Source organism: Phocoena phocoena, chromosome 7 (genome assembly GCF_963924675.1).
Source record: "Phocoena phocoena chromosome 7, mPhoPho1.1, whole genome shotgun sequence".
Classification (NCBI taxonomy): domain Eukaryota; kingdom Metazoa; phylum Chordata; class Mammalia; order Artiodactyla; family Phocoenidae; genus Phocoena; species Phocoena phocoena.
The window spans coordinates 82,728,684-82,752,161 of NC_089225.1; the positions used below are offsets into that span (position 1 = coordinate 82,728,684).

General features: G+C 38.4%; 1 protein-coding gene across 4 annotated transcripts in view; it reads left to right on the plus strand.

The window, feature by feature from the left end:
* The window catches only part of CYP20A1 (cytochrome P450 family 20 subfamily A member 1), a 69,625-nt gene that overhangs the window by 10,429 nt on the left and 35,718 nt on the right, over window positions 1-23,478 (plus strand). For 2 of the 4 annotated variants that reach the window (XM_065880271.1, XM_065880274.1), the window contains 2 exons: window positions 16,049-16,216; window positions 22,990-23,068. In XM_065880271.1, the coding sequence (XP_065736343.1) occupies window positions 16,049-16,216; window positions 22,990-23,068 (247 nt within the window). Of the gene's footprint in view, window positions 1-16,048; window positions 16,221-22,969; window positions 23,069-23,478 lie in introns of all 4 variants that reach the window. The other 2 variants (XM_065880270.1, XM_065880273.1) reach the window with 2 other exon arrangements.

Genomic DNA, 23,478 nt, shown 5'->3' on the forward strand with positions numbered 1-23,478 from the left:
TTAGTCATCCATTTTATACACATCAGTGTATACATGTCAAACCCAATCTCCCAATTCATCACCCCTCCACCCCACTTTCCTCCCTTGGTGTCCATACATTTGTTCTCTACATTTGTGTCTCTATTTCTGCCCTGCAAACCGGTTCATCTGTACCATTTTTCTAGGTTCCACATATATGCGTTAATATATGATATTTGTTTTTCTCTTTCTGACTTACTTCACTCTGTATGACAGTCTCTAGATCCATCCACGTCTCTACAAATGACCCAGTTTCCTTCCTTTTTATGGCTGAGTAATACTCCATTGTATATATGTACCACATCTTCTTTATCCATTCATCTGTCGATGGGCATTTAGGTTGCTTCCATGACCTGGCTACTGTAAATAGTGCTGCAGTGAACACTGGGGTGCATGTGTCTTTTTGAATTGTGGTTTTCTCAGGGTATATGCCCAGTAGTGGGATTTCTGGGTCATATGGTAGTTCTATTTTTAGTTTTTTAAGGAACCTCCATACTGTTCTCCATAGTGGCTGTACCAATTTACATTCCCACCAACAGTGCAAGAGGGTTCCCTTTTCTCTACACCCTCTCCAGCATTTGTTGTTTGTAGAGTTTCTGATGACGCCCATTCTAGCTGGTGTGAGGTGATGTATCACTGTAGTTTTGATTTGCATTTCTCTAATAATTAGTGTAAAAATCATGAAAAATTTAAATAAAAATAGAATAGTATAATGAACATCTGTAGTCTCATCACCAAACTTTTAACAGTTAGCAAATTAGACGCAATCTTACTTTATCTATACCCCGACTTACCTCCCCTGTTTTCTCTCTGGATTATTTTTAAACAGATTCCAGACATCATACAGATGAGGGCATACTTTTTCAAGGGCTTAACAGTATTTAGCATGTAATAGCTACTTGGTCAGGTTTCTTTTCTTTTCCTTCTCACCTTCTGTAACTTTGTTCATTCCTCCTAAAAATATTCAGACTGCACATTATAAGACTTTTGTGACTTTTTTGAGTTGTAGAATAGCTGATAAATCTTAAGAGGATGCCATTTTGACTCATCCTACAGTATCTACTTTTTAAAAATTACATTCAGTAAATGCTTTATGCCATATTTTCCTTATTCTTCAATTCTGTTTGAAACTCACACTTTTCATTCAAGATTTGAGGCTTTAAAAAAATAAAAGAGATTTGAGGCTGGCTTGTTGAGTTTACCGGAAGCATTAATTAACATTTGGCTCCTCTGCACAGTTTTGCTTCCAAAAACTAAGCGAACAAGGCCTTTAACCATGGCCAGCTGCTGATTAGTCTTTCTCCTTTCCAGTTCCTATTTCTAACTGATAGCCATTATTCACAGGGCCATCAGGACATCTGTATATCAAATTTCCACCTTCTCATTATTGTCAGTACTATTTGGTTTTGTTTTGTTTTAAATATTCATTTATTTGGCTGTGCCAGGTCTTATTTGTGGCACACGAGATCTTCATTGTAGCGTGCGGGACCTTTAGTTGCAGCATGCGGGATCTTTAGTTGTGGCATGCAGAATCTAGTTCCCTGACCAGGGATCAAACCCAGGCCCCCTGCGTTGGGAGTGTGGAGTCTTAACCACTGGACCACCAGGGAAGTCCCAGTCAGTACTGTGTTGTATCATCATGTTCTCTGGACCTCTCAGGCTGCCTGCTTGGGTTGTCATAGCTGATCCTGTCACACCTGAATGTCCTACCTGAAAGCAGTTATGTTGCCTCTGTCTAAGCATTCACCAGTCAGAACGTTTCTGTTCTGTTTAAACACCTAACATTTGTCTGTAAGAATCTTCGTATTTAATTGTATAGCTCCAGGGAATTTTACCTATTTCTCTTTGCTTTGCTTTCAGTGATTATGCTTTTCAGTAATCTTTATTGTTAAAAGCCTTAATTAGTCTTTCTTCTCTGCTTCAAACTAAGTAATTCTAACTTCTTTAATCGTAGGCTCTCTTTCCCAAATTTTCAATCTTTTTTGTCCTTGCTCTGTATTGCGTTTTTTTCTCCTCCTGTCTGATCAACGGCAAATCAAAGTGGAAAATTATTTCCCAGTTTTCACATTTCTTGCCATCATATTTTCAAGCTTTGGTTCATAGACTGGGTCCATACATGAGAAATGTGTTTCAGGTTTATGTTTTCAACCCCATAGCACAAGCCAGTTACTTAGCTTACTCATTAGTCAGATATACCAATTAATATTTAATCAGTAAGAACATGATTGAAGAGGGCTGTAGTCAGAGCATCCTCTTCCTCCCTACTAATGGTTTTTCTTTAAGAGAACAGGGCTGTTTATCAGAGTTATCACTCCAAAATAAGCTGTACTTCATACTGACACAATAAATCTTTTGCCCTTTTTTTTTTTTTTTTTAATTTATTTATTTATTTTTGCGGTACGCGGGCCTCTCACTGTTGTGGCCTCTCCCGTTGCGGAGCACAGGCTCCGGACGCGCAGGCTCAGCGGCCATGGCTCACGGGCCCAGCTGCTCCGCGGTATGTGGGATCTTCCCAGACCGGGGCACGAACCCATGTCCCCTGCATTGGCAGGCGGACTCTCAACCATTGCGCCACCAGGGAAGCCCTCTTTTGCCTTTTTTATTTTTATTTTGGTCCAGATCTGAATTCTGTATTCTGACTCTTCTCTAATCCTCTCAAACCTCATCCTGTGAGTTCTGGTTCCTTCCTGCCCTGACCGTCTCTGCTCAAAGGCTGTGTGTAAACGTCCACTTTAGTTCTGTGAGTGTAACTTCTCTCTTCTGTGTGCTTCAGCCCCATATGCTCCTATGACTTTTGGGTTAAACTCTGATTTACGAAGTATTTTAGAATTTATGACAGTTTTCCAGAACCCTCTTAATTGACAGCTTAGTAATAATAGCCAAAATTATTGAACTTATTGGTTTAATACTATCAAGTGAAGCTCATCAACAGATTGTTAGAATTCCTATCTAATATACATAGTCAAGTTTCATAAACTAAGAGATTCATATAAGCCTCTAGCAGGTGTACTAGATATGTATGTCGAGTAAAAACCTCCACGAATCATTTCTAATATTTGCATTGTTTTGTAGAGTACTGTGCAAAACAAATGGATGAGCAAATCACAACACAGTTCTGTGATACAAATGACAATATTGATAATAAAATTTTTATGCTCATGGCTAAAAAGGGGGAAAAAAAGGCTTTAACAGCATAGGCTGAAAGCATTTCCACAGTTAGTTGCATAATCAGTAATAATCTGGTACTGTGGGGAGATAGTCACAGTTAAAGTCTCTGATAAGTCACAGATTGTCCTAATAGGTTTTTAGGATACCATTTGGGTCCTAAATTTGGACCCAAATGGTCCAAATTTAGGAATACCATTTATAGTTCCAGTGTTTAGGAATACCATTTATAGGTTTTTTTTTTGAACATGTAATATCCCACAGAAGAAAAGTCACCAGAAAACTGACTACCTATCACTTAGAACTGAGGAAATATATACCCTGGATTTCATTTAAAAACCAGCTATGTACAGAAGCTCCTACACATTATTAAGGAAAAGATACAAGCCCCAGTAGAAAAATGGCCAAAGAAGTGAACATGCAGTACATTGTGGAAAACATGTAAATGGCCATTAAATATTTGAAACTTGTTTAAACCCTACCAATAATTCGAACAAAATAAGCCAATTAAAGCAATGTTGAGTTATTTTTTACCTGTTAGACTGACAGAGGTTTTATAAATGACAACACTTAGTACAGTCCAAAGTATGGGAAATGGACACTTTGAGATTGCTGGTTAAGACAGTAAGCTGATATAGGCTTTCTCCAGGGCAGCATGGCCATATAAAGCAAAAGCTTGAAAACTACTTCTTAACTCAGAAATTTCATATCTAAGGAAGTCAAATGGCAATAGATGTATATACAGAGATGGCTGTTGAAGCATTGTTTATTGTAGCAGAAATTGGAAAATACTTAAACGTCCAGTAGTAGAGGATTATTTGAATGATCGTAAATCCGTACAATGGATTGAAATAGAATGAAAACATTAAGGTTGCAAAGACATTTATTTACTGACATGGGGAGATGGTTTGCTAGAGCTAGCACAAACTTGGTGGTTTAAACACAGAAATTTATTGTCTCACAGTTCTGGAGGCTGTTGCCCAAGGTCAAGGTGCCAGCAGAGTTGGTTCCTTCTGAGGGCTGTGAGGGAAATCTGTTTTATGCCTCTTTCCTAGCTGCTAGTAGTTTGCTGGTAATCTGTGGTGTTCCTTGGCTTGTACACTTACCACCCCAATCTCTGCCTTCATGTTTATAATGAGGTATCCCTGTGTGTGTATATGTTTGTGTGTGTGTTTCAGTGTCCAAATTTCCCATTTTTATAAGGACATAGTGGTATTGGATTAAGGCCCACCCTAATGTGCACATCTTAAACTGATTATCTGCAAGAACCTATTCCCAAATGAGGTCACATTCACAGGCACTGGGGGTTAAAACTTCAAGATCTTTTGTGGGGGCACAATTCAACCCATAACAGATGGTAAGTGAAAAAAAACAGTATACAGAACAGTTTGTAGAGTATTAATACATTGTCCAAAGTATAGCTTTATGCACACATGTATGTACACATATACATGGATACACATACCTATAGAAAAACATGAAAAGCTCTATAAAAAAAATGTTATCAGTAATTACTGCTACTGGGTTGAATTTAGGGTGATTTAAATTAATTTCTATATTTTCATTTATTTTAAGTTATTTATTGTTTTCTACATATTAATTTTCTTTTACACTAACCTGTATTACTGTACAAGTCAAAAACAATGAACCAAAAAAAAAAACAACAACAAAAAAAGCAATGAACCACTCAACTCTCAGTGATAGTCACTGAATTTTCATTAGGAGCAAAGCTTAATAATTCATTGACTAATTAAAACCAAAATTCAATAATTTATTTAATTTTCTCTAAGAACAAAGCCTTTTATTCATGGACTTTTTTAGGACTATGTATTTGGTTTCTTTTATTCTTCTGGAAGCTGCTAATATGCAGGAGTTGATTTGGGGAGAATGATCTTCCCTGCTGTTGTTTTTGTACTGTTCAGTATTTTTAATCAGATGGTTTTTTTCTTTTTTAAAACCCCAAAACTGTAAAAGGCCAAATTTTATAAAGAGAAAGCGTTAATGATGTCCAGTGACTTTACATATACAGTTATGACACATTATTAGTATGACAGAATTGAATATTTAAAGAGGTATGTAGTAACTTTTGAGAGAGTCCTTACTCTCTGTCAGAAACATAACTTATTTTTTGAGGTAGAGGCAGGACAGTCATTTTAAAAAAATGGTTGGTAAACTCACTAAATATTTATTGAGCACCTGCGATTTACCAGACACTGTACTAAGATTACCAATGTAAAAAGCAGCCCTCAAGAAGGTTTAGGTCTAATGGTTATCAGGTACTGGGTCTTTAACCAAATATTAGAGTGATGCTAATCAAAAGCATTCCTTTTGTTAAATGTTGGAACCAGTCTCAAACGCTGAGTTTCCGACAGCAAACTGCTAATCACTTTGTATTTCTCTCACTCCTAAATCTACTCTTGGCCCACATCCTGACCCTTAATCTTAGAACACCTTCTGTTTTTGAAGTTCATTGATCTGGTTTTAGTTTCCTTCTTACCCAGCATGGACATAGTTGGTTACTCTAAAGATACATTTTTTACCTTCTTCCACATAGAGAGGTGTAATGGTTGAGAGCTTGGGCTCGTCATCGAGCTGCCTGGGTTGGAATAGGAATTCTGTGATTTTTGTTATGTGGCCCTGGGCATGTTACTTATTTTCTGTGACACATTTCCTCATTTGTAAAATGGGGACAATAACAGTTACTTGTCACATACTATTAAGGATTAAATGAACTGACACATTAGTAGGTGCTTCCAAATAGTTTTTCAGAGTGGTTTTACCATTTACAGTCCCACACAGCACATGAGAATTCTGCTTTTTCTGCATCCTCACCATTCCTTGGTATTGGTATATGTATAGGGGTTTGTCATTGTGATTATTTTTTTTGAATTTTGTTTTATTTATTTTTTTATACTGCAGATTCTCATTAATCATCAGTTTTATACACATTAGTGTATACATGTCAATCCCAATTGTCCAATTCAGCACACCACCAACCCCACCCCACTGCGGTTTTCCCCCCTTGGTGTCCATACATTTGATCTCTACATCTGTGTCTCAACTTCTGCCCTGCAAACTGGTTCATCTGTACCATTTTCCTAGCTTCCACATATATGCGTTAATATACGATATTTGTTTTTCTCTTTCTGACTTATTTCACTCTGTATGACAGTCTCTGGATCCATCCACGTCTCAAATGACCCAGTTTCGTTCCTTTTTGTGGCTGAGTAATATTCCATTGTATATATGTACCACACCTTCTTTATCCATTCCTCTGTCAATGGGCATTTAGGTTGCTTCTGTGACCTGGCTATTGTAAATAGTGCTGCAGTGAACATTGGGGTGCATGTGTCTTTTTGAATTATGGTTTTCTCTGGGTATATGCCCAGTAGTGAGATTGCTGGATCATATGGTAATTCTATTTTTAATTTTTTAAGGAACCTCCATACTGTTCTCCATAGTGGCTGTACCAATTTACATTCCCACCAACAGTGCAAGAGGGTTCCTTTTTCTCTGTACCCTCTCCAGCATTTGTTTGTAGATTTTCTGATGATGCCCATTGTAACTGGTGTGAGGTGATACCTCGTTGTAATTTTGATTTGCATTTCTTTAATAATTAGTGATGTTGAGCAGCTTTTCATGTGCCTCTTGGCCATCTGTATGTCTTCTTTGGAGAAATGTCTATTTAGGTCTTCGGCCCATTTTTGGATTGTGTTGTTTGTTTCTTTAATATTGAGCTGCATGAGCTGTTTATATATTTTGGAGATTAATCCTTTGTCTGTTGCTTCATTTGCAAATATTTTCTCCCATTCTGAGGGTTGTCTTTTAGTCTTGTTTATGGTTTCCTTTGCTGTGCAAAAGCTTTGAAGTTTCATTAGGTCCCATTTGTGTATTTTTGTTTTTATTTCCATTTCTCTAGGAGGTGGATCAAAAACGATCTTGCTGTGATTTATGTCAAAGAGTGTTCTTCCTATGTTTTCCTCTAAGAGTTTTATAGTGTCCGGTCTTACATTTAGGTCTCGAATCCATTTTGCCTTTATTTTTGTATATGGTGTTAGGGTGTGTTCAAATTTCATTCTTTTACATGTAGCTGTCCAGTTTTCCCAGCATCACTTATTGAAGAGACTCTCTTTTCTCCATCATATATCCTTGTCTCCTTTGTCATAGATTAGTTGACCATAGGTACATGGGTTTATCTCTGGGCCTTCTGTCTTGTTCCATTGATCTATGTTTCTGTTTTTGTGCCAGTACCATATTGTCTTCATTACTGTAGCTTTGTAATACAGTCTGAAGTCAGGGAGTCTGATTCCTCCCATTCCATTTTTTTCCCTCAAGACTGCTTTGGCTATTCGTGGTCTTTAGTGTTTCCATACAAATTTTAAGATTTTTTGTTCTAGTTTTATCAAAAATGCCATTGGTAATTTGATAGGAATTGCATTCAATCTGTAGATTGCTATGGGTAGTATAGTCACTTTCACAACATTGATTCTTCCAATCCAAGAACATCGTATATCTCTCTATCTGCTGGAATCATCTTTAATTTCTTTCATGGTCTTATAGTTTTCTGCATACAGGTCTTTTGTCTCCCTAGGTAGGTTTATTCCTAGGTATTTTATTCTTTTTGTTGCAATGGTAAATGGGAGTGTTTCCTTAATTTCTCTTTCAGATTTTTCATCATTACTGTATAGGAATGCAAGGGACTTCTGTGCATTAATTTTGTATCCTGCAACTTTACCAAATTCATTGATTAGCTCTAGTAGTTTTCTGGTGGCATTTTTAGGATTCTCTATGTATAGTATGTCATCTGCAAACAGTGACACTTTTACTTCTTCTTTTCCAATTTGGATTCCTTTTATTTCTTTTGCTTCTCTGACTGCCATAGCTAGGAGTTCCAAAACTATGTTGAACAATAGTGGTGAGAGGGGACATTCTTGTCTTGTTCCTGATCTTAGAGGAAATGCTTTCAGTTTTTCACCACTGAGAATGATGTTTGCTGTGGGTTTGTCATATATGGCCTTTATTCTGTTGAGGTAGTTTCCCTCTATGCCCACTTTCTGGAGAGTTTTTATCATAAATGGGTGTTGAATTTTGTCAAAAGCTTTTTCTGCATCTATTGAGATGGTCATATGGTTTTTATTCTTCAACTTGTTAATATGGTATATCAGATTGATTGATTTGTGTATATTGAATCCTTGCATCCTTGGGATAAATCCCACTTGATCATGGTGTCTGATCCTTTTAATGTGTTGTTGGATTCTGTTTGCTAGTATTTTGTTGAGGATATTTGCATTTATGTTCATCAGTGATATTGGCCTGTAATTTTCTTTTTCTGTGGTATCTTTGTCTGGTTTTGGTATCAGGGTGATGGTGGCCTCATAGAATGGGTTTTGGAGTGTTCCTTCCTCCACAGTTTTTTGGAAGAGTTTGAGAAGGATGGGTGTTAGCTCTTCTCTAAATGTTTGACAGAATTCGCCTGTGAAGCCCTGTGGTCCTGGACTTTTGTTTGTTGGAAGCTTTTTAATTACAGTTTCAATTTCATTACTTGTGATTGGTCTGTTCATATGTTCTGTTTCTTCCTGGTTCAGTCTTGCAAGGTTATACCTTTCTAAGAATTTGTCCCATTTCTTCCAGGTTGTCCATTTTATTGGCATAAAGTTGCTTGTAGTCATCTCTTAGGATTCTTTGTATTTCTGTGGTGTCTGTGGTAGCTTGTCCTTTTTCATTTCTAATTTTATTGATTTGAGTCCTCTCCCTCTTTTTCTTGATGAGTCTGCCTAATGGTTTATCAATTTTGTTTATCTTCTCAAAGAACCAGTTTTTAGTTTTATTGATCTTTGCTATTGTTTTCTTTGTTGCTATTTCATTTATTTCTGCTCTGTCCTTTACGATTTCTTTCCTTCTGCTGACTTTGGGTTGTTTGTTCTTCTTTCTCTAGTTCCTTTAGGTGTAACGTTAGATTGTTTGTGATTATTCTTGTTTCTTGAGGTAGGCTTGTATAGCTATAAACTTCCCTCTTAGAACTGCTTTTGCTGCATCCCATAGGTTTTCAATCGTCGTGTTTTCATTGTCATTTGTCTCTAGGTATTGTTTGATTTCCTCTTTGATTTCATCAGTGATCTTTTGGTTATTTAGTAACGTATTGTTTAGCCTCTCCGTGTTTGTGTTTATTACGTTTTTTTCCCTGTAATTGATTTCTCTCATCATGGCGCTGTGGTCAGAAAAGATGCTTGATATGATTTCAGTTTTCTTAAATTTACTGAGGCTTGATTTGTGACCCAAAATGTGATCTATCCTTGAGAATGTTCCATGTGCACTTGAGAAGAAAGCATAATCTGCTGTTTTTGGATGGAATGTTCTATAAATATTAATTAAATCCATCTGATCTGTTGTGTCATTTAAAGCTTGTGTTTCCTTATTCATTTTCTGTTTGGATGATCTGTCCATCCAGGTAAGTGAAGTGTTAAAAGTTCCCCACTATTATTGTGTTTCTGTCAATTTCTTCTTTTATAGCTGTTAGCAGTTGCCTTATGTATTGAGGTGCTCCTGTGTTGGGTGCATATATGTTTATAATTGTTATATCTTCTTGGATTGATCCCTTGATCATTATGTAGTGTCCTTCCTTGTCTCTTATAACATTTTTTATTTTAAAATCTATTTTATCTGATATGAGTATTGCTACTCCAGCTTTCTTTTGATTTCCATTTGCATGGAATATCTTTTGCCATCCCCTCACTTTCAGTCTGTATGTGTCCCTAGGTCTGAAGTGGGTCTCTTGTAGACAGCATATATATGGGTATTGTTTTTGTATCCATTCAGCGAGCCTGTGTCTTTTGGTTGGAGCATTTAATCCATTCACGTTTAAGGTAATTATCCATATGTATGTCCCTATTACCATTTTCTTAATTGTTTTGGGTTTGTTTTGTAGGTCCCTTTCTTCTCTTGTGTTTCCCACTTAAAGAAGTTCTTTTCGCATTTGCTGTAGAACTGGTTTGGTGGTGCTGAATTCTCTTAGATTTTGCTTGTGTGTAAAGCTTTTGATTTCTCCATTGAATCTGAATGAAATCCTTGCCAGGTAGAGTAATCTTGGTTGTAGGTTCTTTCCTTTCACCACTTTAAGTATATCATGCCACTCTCTTCTGGCTTGTAGAGTTTGTGCTGAGAAGTCAGCTGTTAACCTTATGGGAGTTCCCCTGTATGTTGTTTGTCGTTTTTCTCTTGCTGCTTTCAGTAATTTTTCTTTGTCTTTAATTTTTGCTTGTTTGATTACTGTGTGTCTTGGCATGTTTCTCCTCGGTTTATCCTGTATGGGACTCTCTGCGCTTCCTGGACTTGGGTGGCTGTTTTCTTTCCCATGTTAGGGAAGTTTTTGACTATAATCTCTTCAGATATTATCTCAGGTCCTTTCTCTCTCTCTTCTCCTTCTGGGATCCCTATAATGCGAACGTTGTTGTGTTTAATGTTGTCCCAGAGTCTCTTAGGCTGTCTTCATTTCTTTTCATTCTTTTTTCTTTATTCTGTTCCGTGGCAGTGAATTCCACCCTCTGTCTTATCCGTTTTTGGTTGAAATGTCCTTATTCGTTCTTCTGCCTCAGTTATTCTGCTATTGATTCCTTCGAGTGTAGTTTTCATTTCAATTATCTTATTGTTCACCTCTGTTTGTTCTTTAATTCTTCTAGGTCTTTGTTAAACATTTCTTGCATCTTCTTGATCTTTGCCTCCATTCTTTTTCCGAGGTCCTGGATCATCTTCAGTATCATTATTCTGAATTCTTTTTCTGGAAGGTTGCCTATCTCCACTTCATTTAGTTGTTTTTCTGGGGTTTTATCTTGTTCCTTCATCGGGTACCTAGCCCTCTGCCTTTTCATGTTGTCTATCTTTCTGTGAATGTGGTTTTTGTTCCACAGGCTGCAGGGTTGTAGTTCTTCTTGCTTCTGCTGTCTGCCCTCTCGTGGATGAGTCTATCTAAGAGGCTTGTGCAAGGTCCCTGATGGGAGGGACTTGTCGTGATTTTGATTTGCATTTTCCTGATGGTGAATAAAATTAAGCATTTTTTCATTTGTTTATTGACCAGTTGGATAGTCACTCTGGTGTAGTGCTGTTTCAAGTCTTTTGCCCATTTTTCTTTTGGGTTTTCTCTCTTTGTATTGATTTTTAAGAGGTTTTTAAAAATTCTGAATTTAAGAACTTTATTGGATGCATGTGTGGGTGCATATATATTATATATGTGTATATCTCAAGTATTTTTACTGTGGCTTGATTTTATATGATCTTAAGCTTGTCTTTTGATGAACAGATGCTAATTTTAGTGTAGTGTAACTTATTTTTTTTGCCTTTATGTTTACTGCATTTTAAATCTTACGTGAGAAATCTTTATTTAACTTAATGTCATGAATATATTCATCTAAATTTTGTTCTGAGAGTTTTACTGTTTACCTTTCGAACTTAGATCTATAATCTATTTAGTGTTTGTTATTGTGTAAAGAATGAGGAAGGGGGTTAACATTCATTTTTTCCCATATGGTTATCCAGTTGACCCAGCATAACATTGAAAAGATCATCCTTTTTCCATTGTACTGTAATGTACCTTTGTCAAAACCAAGTAACTGTGTAGGTCACTTGATGTATGTAAAGTTACCTTTACATATTGTTGACTGGGGAAAAAGGCACAATCTAAAAGTTGTGAGTTATGTTTTATTCAGGGACCTTACTGAGAAAAATAGCCCGGGAAACAGCCTCTCAGATGGCTCTGAGGAACTGTTCTGAAGAGGTAAGGGAGGAGCCAGGATATATTCCTATATATTCTGAGAAAAAAAACTGTGTAGTCAAACATCAGAAGACTACTGCTAATGGCAAAAACCAGATATCTGAAATTAGTGATTTTAGTGCTTTTCTATGTATGAGAAGATGTAAGAGTCTGGGCTTATTGAAATTATTCCTTAGATATACATCTTACATATCTAAGGCCTGTATCCTGTTTTTCTCCATTCTGAATCCCTTCAGGGTGCACCATGTGGGGAGGAGGGGCAGCAGTGGCTGATAGCTTGATGGTGGCAACATTTGTTGTTTACTGGAATGGTAGGCAACATTCTTTGTCCACAATATTAGGGAATTTTCCAATCCATGAATATGGAAGAATACCCTCCCACTTTTTGGTCTTTAGCTTTTCTCAATAATTTTTTCTCTTTTCAGTGTAGAGATCTTCTACATCTTTTATTAAATTTACTCCTATTTAGTGGTATTTTAAAAATGCTATCGTAAATGCTACAGTTTTTAAATTTCATTGTTTGTTTGTTACTTATATATACAGTTGATTTCTGCATATTGACCTTGTAGTCATTAACCTTGCCAAATTTCCTTATTAAGTCTAATGGTTTATCATGATATCCGAGATTAGTGACAGTTTTATTCTTTTCCAATCCTAATACCTTTCATTTCTTTTCATGCTTTATTGCCAATTATTCTGTTATACATATATATTTTTAAATATTTATTTATTTATTTATGGCTGTGTCAGGTCTTAGTTGCGGCACGTGGAATCTTCTGTTGTGGTGCGAGGGCTTCTCTCTAATTGTGGCGTAGCAGCTCTCTAGTTGTGTTGCACGGGTTCCGGAGCGCGTGGGCTCTGTAGTTGTGACATGCAGTCTTAGTTGCACCACGGCATGTGAGATGTTCGTTCCCTGACCTGGGATCGAACCCGCATCCCCTGCATTGGAAGGTGAATTCTCAACCACTGGACCACTAGGGAAGTATCTCTGTTATATTTTTAATGTCATTAGCCTCATTAGTACCTTCTCTCTCTTCTTCTTGATTCGTGTTTCTTAAAGTGTTTATCCGTGTGGGTCCAATCGGGAGAGATAAAGCACACAATTATTTAAATAGGGAAAGTTTAATATAAAGAATTATTAACTACAGCAGGGGATTTGGAGTAATGAGAGATTAGCTAGTCAGAAGTAAAGATAACTCTAAAGAATACAGGTATAGCTGGTAAAAGGAGCAGTCACCAACTCTAGGGCTGAGACAGAGCACCCAAGGAAGATCCCATGCTCCCATGACTGATATCGAGACTCTGCCAGAGGGGGCACACGTGTGGATGGCAATCTTGAAATCAGATTCTTCACCTTCCTTAGAGTTTGTTCTTGCTATCTGTTGTGGATTATTGTTGTTCACTTGCTTAGTCTTTTCTAAACTGTTTTTGTAAAGTCTGTATTCTTTGTCACGTGTGGCCACTGAAGCATCTGTTCTGTTAGCTTAATGCTCAGCTGGTGTTTTGACAGATTTTACCTTAAACACTTTAGGCTTACAAAAGAAAATTTAAAAAACTCTCCCAGTGTTTGCAGATTCGCTTTGTGTTGGAGTCCTCCTTTAACACTTATCCAGGCTTTATAGAGCTCTGCCTTTGTTCTCACTTTCTGCTTGTATGGAGCCAGAAGACCCCAGATGTGAAAGCCTAGTCTTCTCAGACCTTTTCTGAGCATGTATCCTGGTGTTGGGCATGTACATGACTTTCTTAATTCCCTGGTATTTGCAGAAGCTTTTAAAAGCTCTTATTCCCACATTTATCTCTTCTCCCAACCCTTCCTTCCCTGGCTTCTTGGTCTTTTCATTGCTTGTCCCAACTGTCGTTTCATGCCCCAGCTTTTGCAGCCAATACCTGCACCTTTAAATGTTTTCTGCAGAAGCCACCTAGGAACCTGTCCTAGCTCTGGAAATGCTCAGAGTTGGGCCAAACAAGGGCAACCTTATCACCAGTCCTTGATGGGAGTTGCCAGACAGGTTGAGACCCACAGCCACAATTTTTTGACAAAAATGTCTGTATCGCTTCCTAGCAATTTGCACCAGGAGTATGGGCTGCTGTTCTCTTAGCTGCTGCCTCTCTGGGATATGGGAATTACAGGCAGGCTGTTTAAAATGTCACAGTGCTTTCTTACCACAAAGCAATGGCTTCTTTCTTCATCAAGGCTTCCCCTGGTTGTTGTAAGTCTTTGGCTGTATTCCAGAGTTTTTCAGAAGTTGATTTTGACAGTTTTGGCCAGCTCATTACATGCTTTTGGGGAGGGTTAGAGTCTTGGGATTCCCTGTCCTCTGTTTTCAGTGACCATTTTGATGACCGGTGGTGATGGTGCTTTTAATAGAGCTCTGTTTTCTGCAGTGCTGTTGACTTTTGGCTACTGTTGAGCTGGGGAGAGAAGTAAAATGAAATAACCTTAAGTTAAAACACTGAAGACCCCACTGTCTTACCAAGGTTTAGTTGTTCCTGTTGAATAGACACTTCTCAGTGGGTACTGGGTTTTGGTTAATTGCCAAAGTGCTGGAATGGTTGATGTTAGTTGTTTAGTTGTTTTGCACGTATTTTCACTGTTTTAGAGGGAGAGTGAGATCACCAAAGTCCTCACTCCACCATTGTGGAAGTCAGTCTGTCTTCTGGAACATTTTGAAAGAGAATTGTAATGGGAAATATTATATAGATATGGTAAATTTTCAAAATTATGTTAGTGGCATATGTGTAGATCAGTGAAGTCCTTTACACTGTGACAAAACTTTCATGGAGTTGATATGGGAAAGTAGCTTAAATTTGAGTTCCTAACATGAAAGGGGCTTTATATATTTTACTTCACAAAACCCTTCACAAAACTGTGTTGTGTGATGTAAGTACAATTATCCCTATCACAGCAACTGTGAAAAGTGGGAGATGTCATGTCTGTTTAACTGTTGAAACACCTGAACCTTGGAAAAGTCAAGCAAATGGCTCAAAGTCACATTACTTCTAAGTAACAGAGCCAGAAGTAAACCCAAGGTTTTTCTGACTCCAAAGCTTTTGATATTTTTATTACACATTGTTTTATTTATTTATTTTTGGCTGCGTTCGGTCTTCGTTGCAGCATGTGGGCATTCTCTAGTTGCGGCAAGTGGGGGCTACTCTTCGTTGCGGTGTGCAGGCTTCTCATTGCAGTGGCTTCTCTTGTTGTGGAGCATGGTCTCTAGGTGTGCAGGCTTCAGTAGTTGTGGAGCGTGGGCTCAGTAGTTGTGGTGCATGGGCTTAGTTGCTCCATGGCATGTGGGATCTTCCCGGACCAGGGCTTGAACCCGTGTCCCCTGTGTTGGCAGGTGGATTTTTAATCACCGCGCCACCAGGGAAGTCCCTACACATTGTTTTTTATTCCACAGGGGATTTGATAAATATTCGTTGGATGAAGGAATGACAAAGAGACTCTGAGAGGTTTCTGTCACTGAAGCATGTCTAGGACTTTTACATATTCATATATTTATTGATTGTTTACTATATCACAACCAGTCTGTGGGGAACCTTTACCATTTTTAATTAGATACTAAGACTTTAATATCTTTTTTTTTTTTTTTTTTGCGGTATGCGGGCCTCTCACTGTTGTGGCCTCTCCCGTTGCGGAGCACAGGCTCCGGAAGCGCAGGCTCAGAGGCCATGGCTCACGGGCCCAGCTGCTCCACGGCATGTGGGATCTTCCCGGACCGGGGCACAAACCTGTGTCCCCTGCATCGGCAGGCGGACTCCCAACCACTGTGCCACCAGGGAAGCCCAAGACTTTAATATCTTAATTTCCTTTAGGTTTAAGGTTTTCCCAGCCTTTGAACATTTAACTTATATTTTCTGTTTTCACTGTTGTGGTTCTTTTGTTTTCCAAATCAGCCCTTTGACAGAATCTGAACCTAAACTATTAGGGATGTAATTATTGGTGGAGCCAGTGTTAGACTGACAGGTCAGTAAACACCTGAATGTTTGCTGATTAAGGAGTTGAACTGTATACTCTATGAAATGAGTCTACTTGATGGATTTTTCTAAGATTTAGTAGGAGAAAGTAGTAAATCATTGTGTTTTTCTGTTTTCTTTCAGCTTTCGGAAGAATTATTGGATAAGTGGCTCTCCTACCCAGAGTCCCAACATGTCCCTCTCTGCCAGCATATGCTTGGCTTTGCAATGAAGTCTGTTACGCAGATGGTAATGGGTAGTACATTTGAAGATGAACAAGAAGTCATTCGCTTCCAGAAGAATCATGGCACAGTAAGTCTAGGGCCAAATTTAAAATTACTCTTTCATCAAATTGGATAGTTGAATAATGTAGACTTTGCCTCTTAAAAAGAAGGTTTAAGATTCTGTAGTACAGAATTTCCTTGTTTGGGGCTAAAAACAATGCAAGAAGGTTAATTGTTCCCTTTTTTAAAAATTTAAGAATTACTTTTTTTTTTCTTTCTTTTTCTTTTATTTTGCAATATGCGGGCCTCTCACCGCTGTGGCCTCCCCCGTTGCGGAGCACAGGCTCCGGACATGCAGGGCCAGCGGCCGTGGCTCACGGGCCCAGCCGATCTGCGGCATGTGGGATCTTCCCAGACCGGGGCACGAACCCGCGTCCCCTGCATCGGCAGGCGGACTCTCAACCACTGCGCCACCAGGGAAGCCCAAGAATTACTTTTTTAAGCAGTTACTTTTTAAAAAGAAATTTATGTATATTATTTATTTATTTTTGGCTGCGTTGGGTCTTCATTGATGCTTGTGGGCTGTCTCTAGTTGAGAGAGCAGGGGCAACTCTTCTCTTCCTTGCAGTGCGCGGGCTTCCTCTTGTGGTGGCTCCTCTTGTTCTCTTGTTGAGCACGGGCTTTAGTCGCATGGGCTTCAGTAGTTGTGGTGCCAGGCTTAGTTGCTCCATGGCATGTGGGATCTTCACCAGGGATCAAACCCGTGTCCCCTGCATTGGCAGGCGGATTCTCGACCACTGCACCACCAGGGAGTCCCTAAGCAGTTACTTTTTGAAATTTAAAAAATGAATGACTAAAAAAAATTTTTCTTTTAATATGTAGCAAGTATGTCGGGAGTTCCCTGGTGGCCTAGTGGTTAGGATTTTGGGCTTTCACTGCTGTGGCCCAGGTTTAATCCCTGCTTGGGGAACTGAGATCCTGCAAGCCATGTGGCGTGGCAAAACACCCAAAACCAAGTGTGTTATAAAATAATACTAATTTCAAGAATAAAGAGAAAAACCATACTTAATAGACACTACGTCCTATATAGAAAGAAATTAAAGTTGATGGAGTGTTAAAATACTAAAATGAATATGAAGAAAGGCTAATGCAGTTGAAAACAAGTTTACTGTTTGCCTTTTCTGAACTCACATATGGACTTTATTATTTATTTTTATCAGTCTCAACATTATATTACTTTATTTGTTTCAAATCATACTTAAGTCATTTACTTCACTGCATTTTGGATCTCTGAGAAATCACTTATTTTCAAATCTATAAAAACAGGTTAAATAATACAATGTGTGTAAAACAAAATCACTAGGCACTGTGGCTTAACACTCTGTCACTGTTTAATATTATCATTTTTCCCTTTAAAATTGTTTTATTACCTGTGTTTGATGATTGAAAAATATACATTTCTTAGAAAATGTTCACATGTTCAGGAGCGTAAAAATAAAAGTGGAAAAATCACTCTAATTCCCCTTCTTAGAGTAAACTACTCAGGTTACCCAGCTAAAACAAATTGGCTAAGGAATTCCTAAAATGTTTTCATATTTTAACGAAGAATCAATTTTTGACTCAGTTGTTATCTGATTTTTTTCATGTTGATGAGACAGCAGTTTTAAAACGGGACCTCCACTATTATTTCCAGAATTTTATTCTAAGCTGCTGATACCTATTCCTATTCTGCGTATTTTTATGCTGGCATTTTCTTTACCTTTCTTTCTTTAGAATTTCAAAGTAGAAATAATAATTTCAAACTTATAGAAAAGTTGCAGCTAGTACTAGGAACTCCCATAATATCCTTCGTCCAGGTTCACCAGTTGTTTACATTTTGCCCCATTTGCTTTTGTCATTCATTCTGTCTATCTATCCATCCATCCGTCCGTCCGTCCATCCATCCATCCATCCATCCATCCATTCCTCCTCTCCTTACCCAAACCATTTGAGAGTAAAGTAGACATTTTGCTTCTTTCCCCCTAAATACTTCAGTCTGTATATCCTAAAAACAAGGATATTCTCTCATATAGCAACAACATGGTTGTCAAACTTGGGAAATTTAGCATTCATACCATACTTTTATCCAGAGCCCATATTCAGATTTCTTTACTTTTAGTGGTCAAACCTCTTTAATGTGCAACAGTTTCTCAGCTTTTCTTTGTTTCTTGATCTTGACATTTTTTTTTAAGTACAGGATAATTATTTTGTAGACTGTCCCTCATTTGGGTTTGACTAGATTCAAATTACATATTTTTGGGTGTGACTAGATTCAAATTTTATATTTTTGGCAGCAATCTGGTATTTTCTTAACATTACTGGAAGTTGTCAAAGTTTTCAGACCATAAACATGACTTAAAATCCTGCCTTAAATGATCTTTAATTTCTGAAACACCCCGGGGCTGCTGTTGTCCAGCCATGCCACCAGGAGCACTAACCAGGTTGTGAATGCAGAGGCAGTGACAGCTGCACCACGACTGTTGCTTGGCTGACAGCACTTGGGAGATGTCGTCAGTCATAAGATGCATACCGCTTTCACAGGCGTTAACGTGAAAAATGTTCACCTCACACCCAACTGCATACTGTTTCTGAACTACCCTCCAAAAACATTGTCTCAGTTATTTTCCCACCAGCATTAGCGTGCTCTTTCCTTGTGCTTTTGACATTTAGAGTTATGTGTCTTTTAAATATCTGCCTATCTTGTAAGTAAAAAATGATTTTTTGTGATTAAAATTTATAATTCTTTTATTGTTTGTGAGGTTAAACATTGTTTAATATTTTTGCTGAACAACTTGTGTTTCATCTTTTGTGGGATGCTTTCTCATGTCCTTCACCCATATTTCTATCAATGTGTTTCTTTTTCTTACTAATCTGTAAGAGCTTTTTATTTTTATCTCAATTTTCATTTGCTTTTATGTTTATTTATAGTGCTTTTAAATTTTTATTTTTTTAAAAGATCTTTTTGATGTGGACCATTTAAAAAGTCTTTACTGAATCTGTTACAATATTGCTTCCGTTTTATGTTTTGTTTTTTTGGCTGCGAGGCATGTGGGATCTTAGCTCCCTGACCAGGGATCGAACCTACACTCTCTGCATTAGAAGTCAAAGTGTTAACCACTGGGCCACCAGTGAAGTCCCCTATAGTGCTTTTTTTTTTTTTTTTTTTTTTTTGGTATGCGGGCCTCTCACTGTTGTGGCCTCTCCTGCTGCGGAGCACAGGCTCCAGACGCGCAGGCTCAGTGGCCATGGCTCACAGGCCCAGCCGCTCCGCGGCATGTGGGATCTTCCGAGACCGGGGCACGAACCCGTGTCCCCTGCATCGGCAGGCGGACTCTCAACCGCTGCGCCACCAGGGAAGCCCCCCTATAGTGCTTTTTTAAAAAGACTTCTTTTTTAAGCAGTTTTAGGTTTACAGTAAAATTGAGAGGTTGGTACAGAGATTTCCCATATACCCCCTGTTTCCACACATGCATAGTCTCCCCCATTATCAATATCATTCACTAGAATGGTGCATTTTTTGCCAAGGATGAACCTACATTGGACACATAATAATCACCCAGAGTCCATAGATTATGTAAGGGTTCACACTTGATGCCGTACATTCAGTGGCTTTAGACAAATGTATAATGACATATATACATCATTATAATATCGTCCCCCCCAGTTTCAGCAACCACTGATCTTTTTCTTGTATCCATAATTTTGCCTTTTCCAGAATATTGTATGACATTGGAATAATACAGTATATACCCTTAGATTGGCTTCTTTCATTTAGCAGTATGTATTAATATTTAAGGTTCCTCCATGTCTTTTCTTTTTTTAAAAAAAAAAATTTATTTATTTATTTGGCTGTGCTGGGTCTTAGCTGTGGCACCTGGGATCTTTGTTGTGCCATGTGGGATAGCTGTGGCATGTGGGATCTTTCGTTGCGGAGCGTGGGTTCTTTGTTGTGGTATGTGGGCTCAGTAGTTGCGGTGCATGGGCTCTAGAGCACCTGGGCTCAGTAGTTGGGGCACGCGGTCTTAGTTGCCCTGCAGCATGTGGGAACTTAGTTCCCCGATGAGGAATCGAAACCACTTCCCTTGCATTGGAAGGCAGATTCTTAAGCACTGGACCACCAGGGCATTCCCCCTCCATGTCTTTTCATGGTTCTTTTAGCTGGATAGTATTCCATTGTGTGTACCACAGTTTATTCATTCACCTACTAAAGGGCCTCTTGGTTGCTTACAAGTTTTGGCAATTATGAATAAAGCTGCCATAAATATCTTGTGGAGGTTTTTGTACCAACATAAATTTCCAGCTTCTTTGGGTAAATACCAAGGAGTATGATTGCTGGATCATATTGAAAGAGTATTTTTTGTTTTGTAAGAAACTGTGTTTGAGGATTCCATGGATATATCCTCTAGATCACACCTTCTTTCCTAAGCCAAAACCAGTATACTATCAGTAATAAGCCTGTTAAAGGCATTCTTCATTTCTGTTACAGTGTTTTTGATCTCTAGGTTTTTTTTGTTGTTGTTGTTCTTTCTTAGGATTTTCATCTCTCTGCTTACATTGCCTACCTGTTCTTGCATGCTGTCTACTTTATCCTTTACTTAAGGATCATTTAGAGCCCTTAGCCTATTACCCTTTAGAGCCTTTAGCAATTAATCATAGTTGTTTTAAATTCCTGATCTGATAATTCCAAGATTCCTGCCATTCTGATGCTTGGTCTGTTTCTTCAAATTGTGTTTTTTGCCTTTTGGTATGGCTCGTAACTTTTTCTTGATAGCCAGACATGATGTACTGTGTAAAAGAAACTAGTGTATATAGGCCTTTAGCAGTGTGGTGGTGAGGTGTGGAGAAAGGGGAAGCATTCCATAATCCTGTGATTAGGTCTGTCTTTTAGTGAGCCTATGCATTTGGACTGTGAACTTCACCAGTGTTTCTCAGTTTTTTTCTCCCCCCTTAGGTGGGAAAGGATGGCTAGAATAGGCGGGAGTTCGGTACTTCCCTTCTCCCATGGGAAAGACTAGACTTGACTGGGATTGAATATCCCTTTCCCAGCTCTGTTAATACCCCAGAAGGTTAGACTCTGGCTAATGAGTTCCCTCTGAGGGCAGGCCTTGTTAAGAAGAGCAGAGTGCTCTGCCTTATTTTAAATGGGTTCCTTTTTCATTCTCCCTGCTGGAAGCCTAAGGGGATTTTTCTCTTATATTTACTGAGGGAACCTGGTCAAGCTCCTGGAGGTAAATCTCACTTGGGGGGCCCTGTGTCTGGGTCCCCTGGAGTTTTTAACTGTCAGAGTTGTCATACTGAATCTCTAGCCATTTGTCAATTACAGTTCAGGTTTTCCTGCCCCAGCACTGGTTCCTGAGGTAGTTTCCACTTGTATGTCTGTTCCAGTAAAGTGTGACTCCCTGTTTTCACCTGTCTCTCCAGTCTTGGGGGCCTCAGTTTGCCCTGGGTCCTCCTCTGTCTCAGAGATCCAAGAAGACTTGTTGATTTCTGTCTGTTCAGCAAAAAGCTGAACTTCTTTCTCACTTTAAGGGTATTCCTACATTTTTACAGTACTTTTTTTTTTAATAAAGATTCTATACTTTAATTCATTATTTATTAATTAATTAATTAATTTATTTATTTATTTATGGTTGCATTGGGTCTTTGTTGCTGTGCGCGGGCTTTCTCTAGTTGTGGTGAGTGGGGGCTACTCTTGGTTGCGGTGCGCAGGCTTCTCATTGCAGTGGCTTCTCTTGTGGAGCACAGGCTCTAGGCGCGCAGGATTCAGTAGTTGTGGCACGTGGGCTTCAGTAGTTGTGGCTAATGGGCTTTAGAGTGCAGGCTCAGTAGTTGTGGCACACGAGCTTAGTTGCTCTGTGGCATGTGGGATCTTCCGTGTCACCTGCATTGGCAGGTGGATTCTTAACCACTGTGCTACCAGGGAAGCCCTACATTACTTTTAATAGTTTAATTTTTTACATTTAAATAATCTGAAAGGCATATCTTTGTAAGATAAGACTTGAGGACTCTTAACTCTATTAATAATTTAAAAAATATTTAGCATTGATTAATAAGTGTTTTGTCCTTTCCCAGGTTCTTTCAGAACTTTTGAATTGTAAACAATTTTTTAAGGGCTAATTATCCAATTTTGAAATAATTGGAAGCCTATTCTGTTGTTTACCCTCTCTAAACCTTAGACTAATTTTTAACCTTTTTCTGGATCTCAGGCAAGCATTATCAGTATTGCAGGTGAAGTAAAAATTTGGAATTCCGGATGAATTTTACTTATCCACTGGTGCCATTATAATAAAACATTGAGAATTGACTCTACTGCAATGTTCTTTTCCTCCCTGTGCATATACTTCTTTAAAATTCAGGAAGGGAATTTTTTTTTTTTTTTTTTTTTTTGCGGTTCACGGGCCTCTCATTGTTGTGGCCTCTCCAATTGCGGAGCACAGGCTCCGGACGCGCAGGCTCAGCGGCCATGGCTCACGGGCCCAGCCGCTCCGCGCCATGTGGGAGCTTCCCGGACCAGAGCACAAATCCATGTACCCTGCATCGGCAGGCGGACTCTCAACCACTGCGCCACCAGGGAAGCCCGGAAGGGAACTTTTGACTTTCTAATTATAATTAGTTTGAAAGTACTTTGAATGAAATTATTAAAATATATTTGTGACCTATCCTTAAAGACTATGGAGTAAATGATTATGCAGCCCACTTGAAAAGGAGAGTTTAATTAACAGTTCTGTTAGTGAGAAAGGTTTTCCAACTGTTCGCTTAGATTGCTTGATATGATTTGGAAAATTTACATATTAGGTAATAGATATGTTTTCCTATTTTCAGGTTTGGTCAGAGATTGGAAAAGGCTTTCTAGATGGATCACTTGATAAAAGTACAACTCGGAAAAAACAATATGAAGATGGTAAGTTTTATCACTATTAATTTTTAGTAAGGACTAAAGGAAATGTGCCCTAATTTTAATAGGGCTATGTCTGATTTATGAACTTATAGGTCATGTATATTTTCTTCCTTTATTTATTTATTTTAAAATATTTATTATTTTAATCTTTATTGGAGTATAATTGCTTTCCAATGGTGTGTTAGTTTCTGCTTTATAACAAAGTGAATCAGTTATACATATACGTATGTTTCCATATTCTTCCCTCTTGCGTCTCCCTCCCTCCCACCCTCCCTATCCCACCCCTCCAGGTGGTCACAAAGCACCGAGCTGATCTCCCTGTGCTATGCAGATGCTTCCCACTAGCTATCTACCTTACGTTTGATAGTGTATATATGTCCATACCTCTCTCTCGCTTTGTCACAGCTTACCCT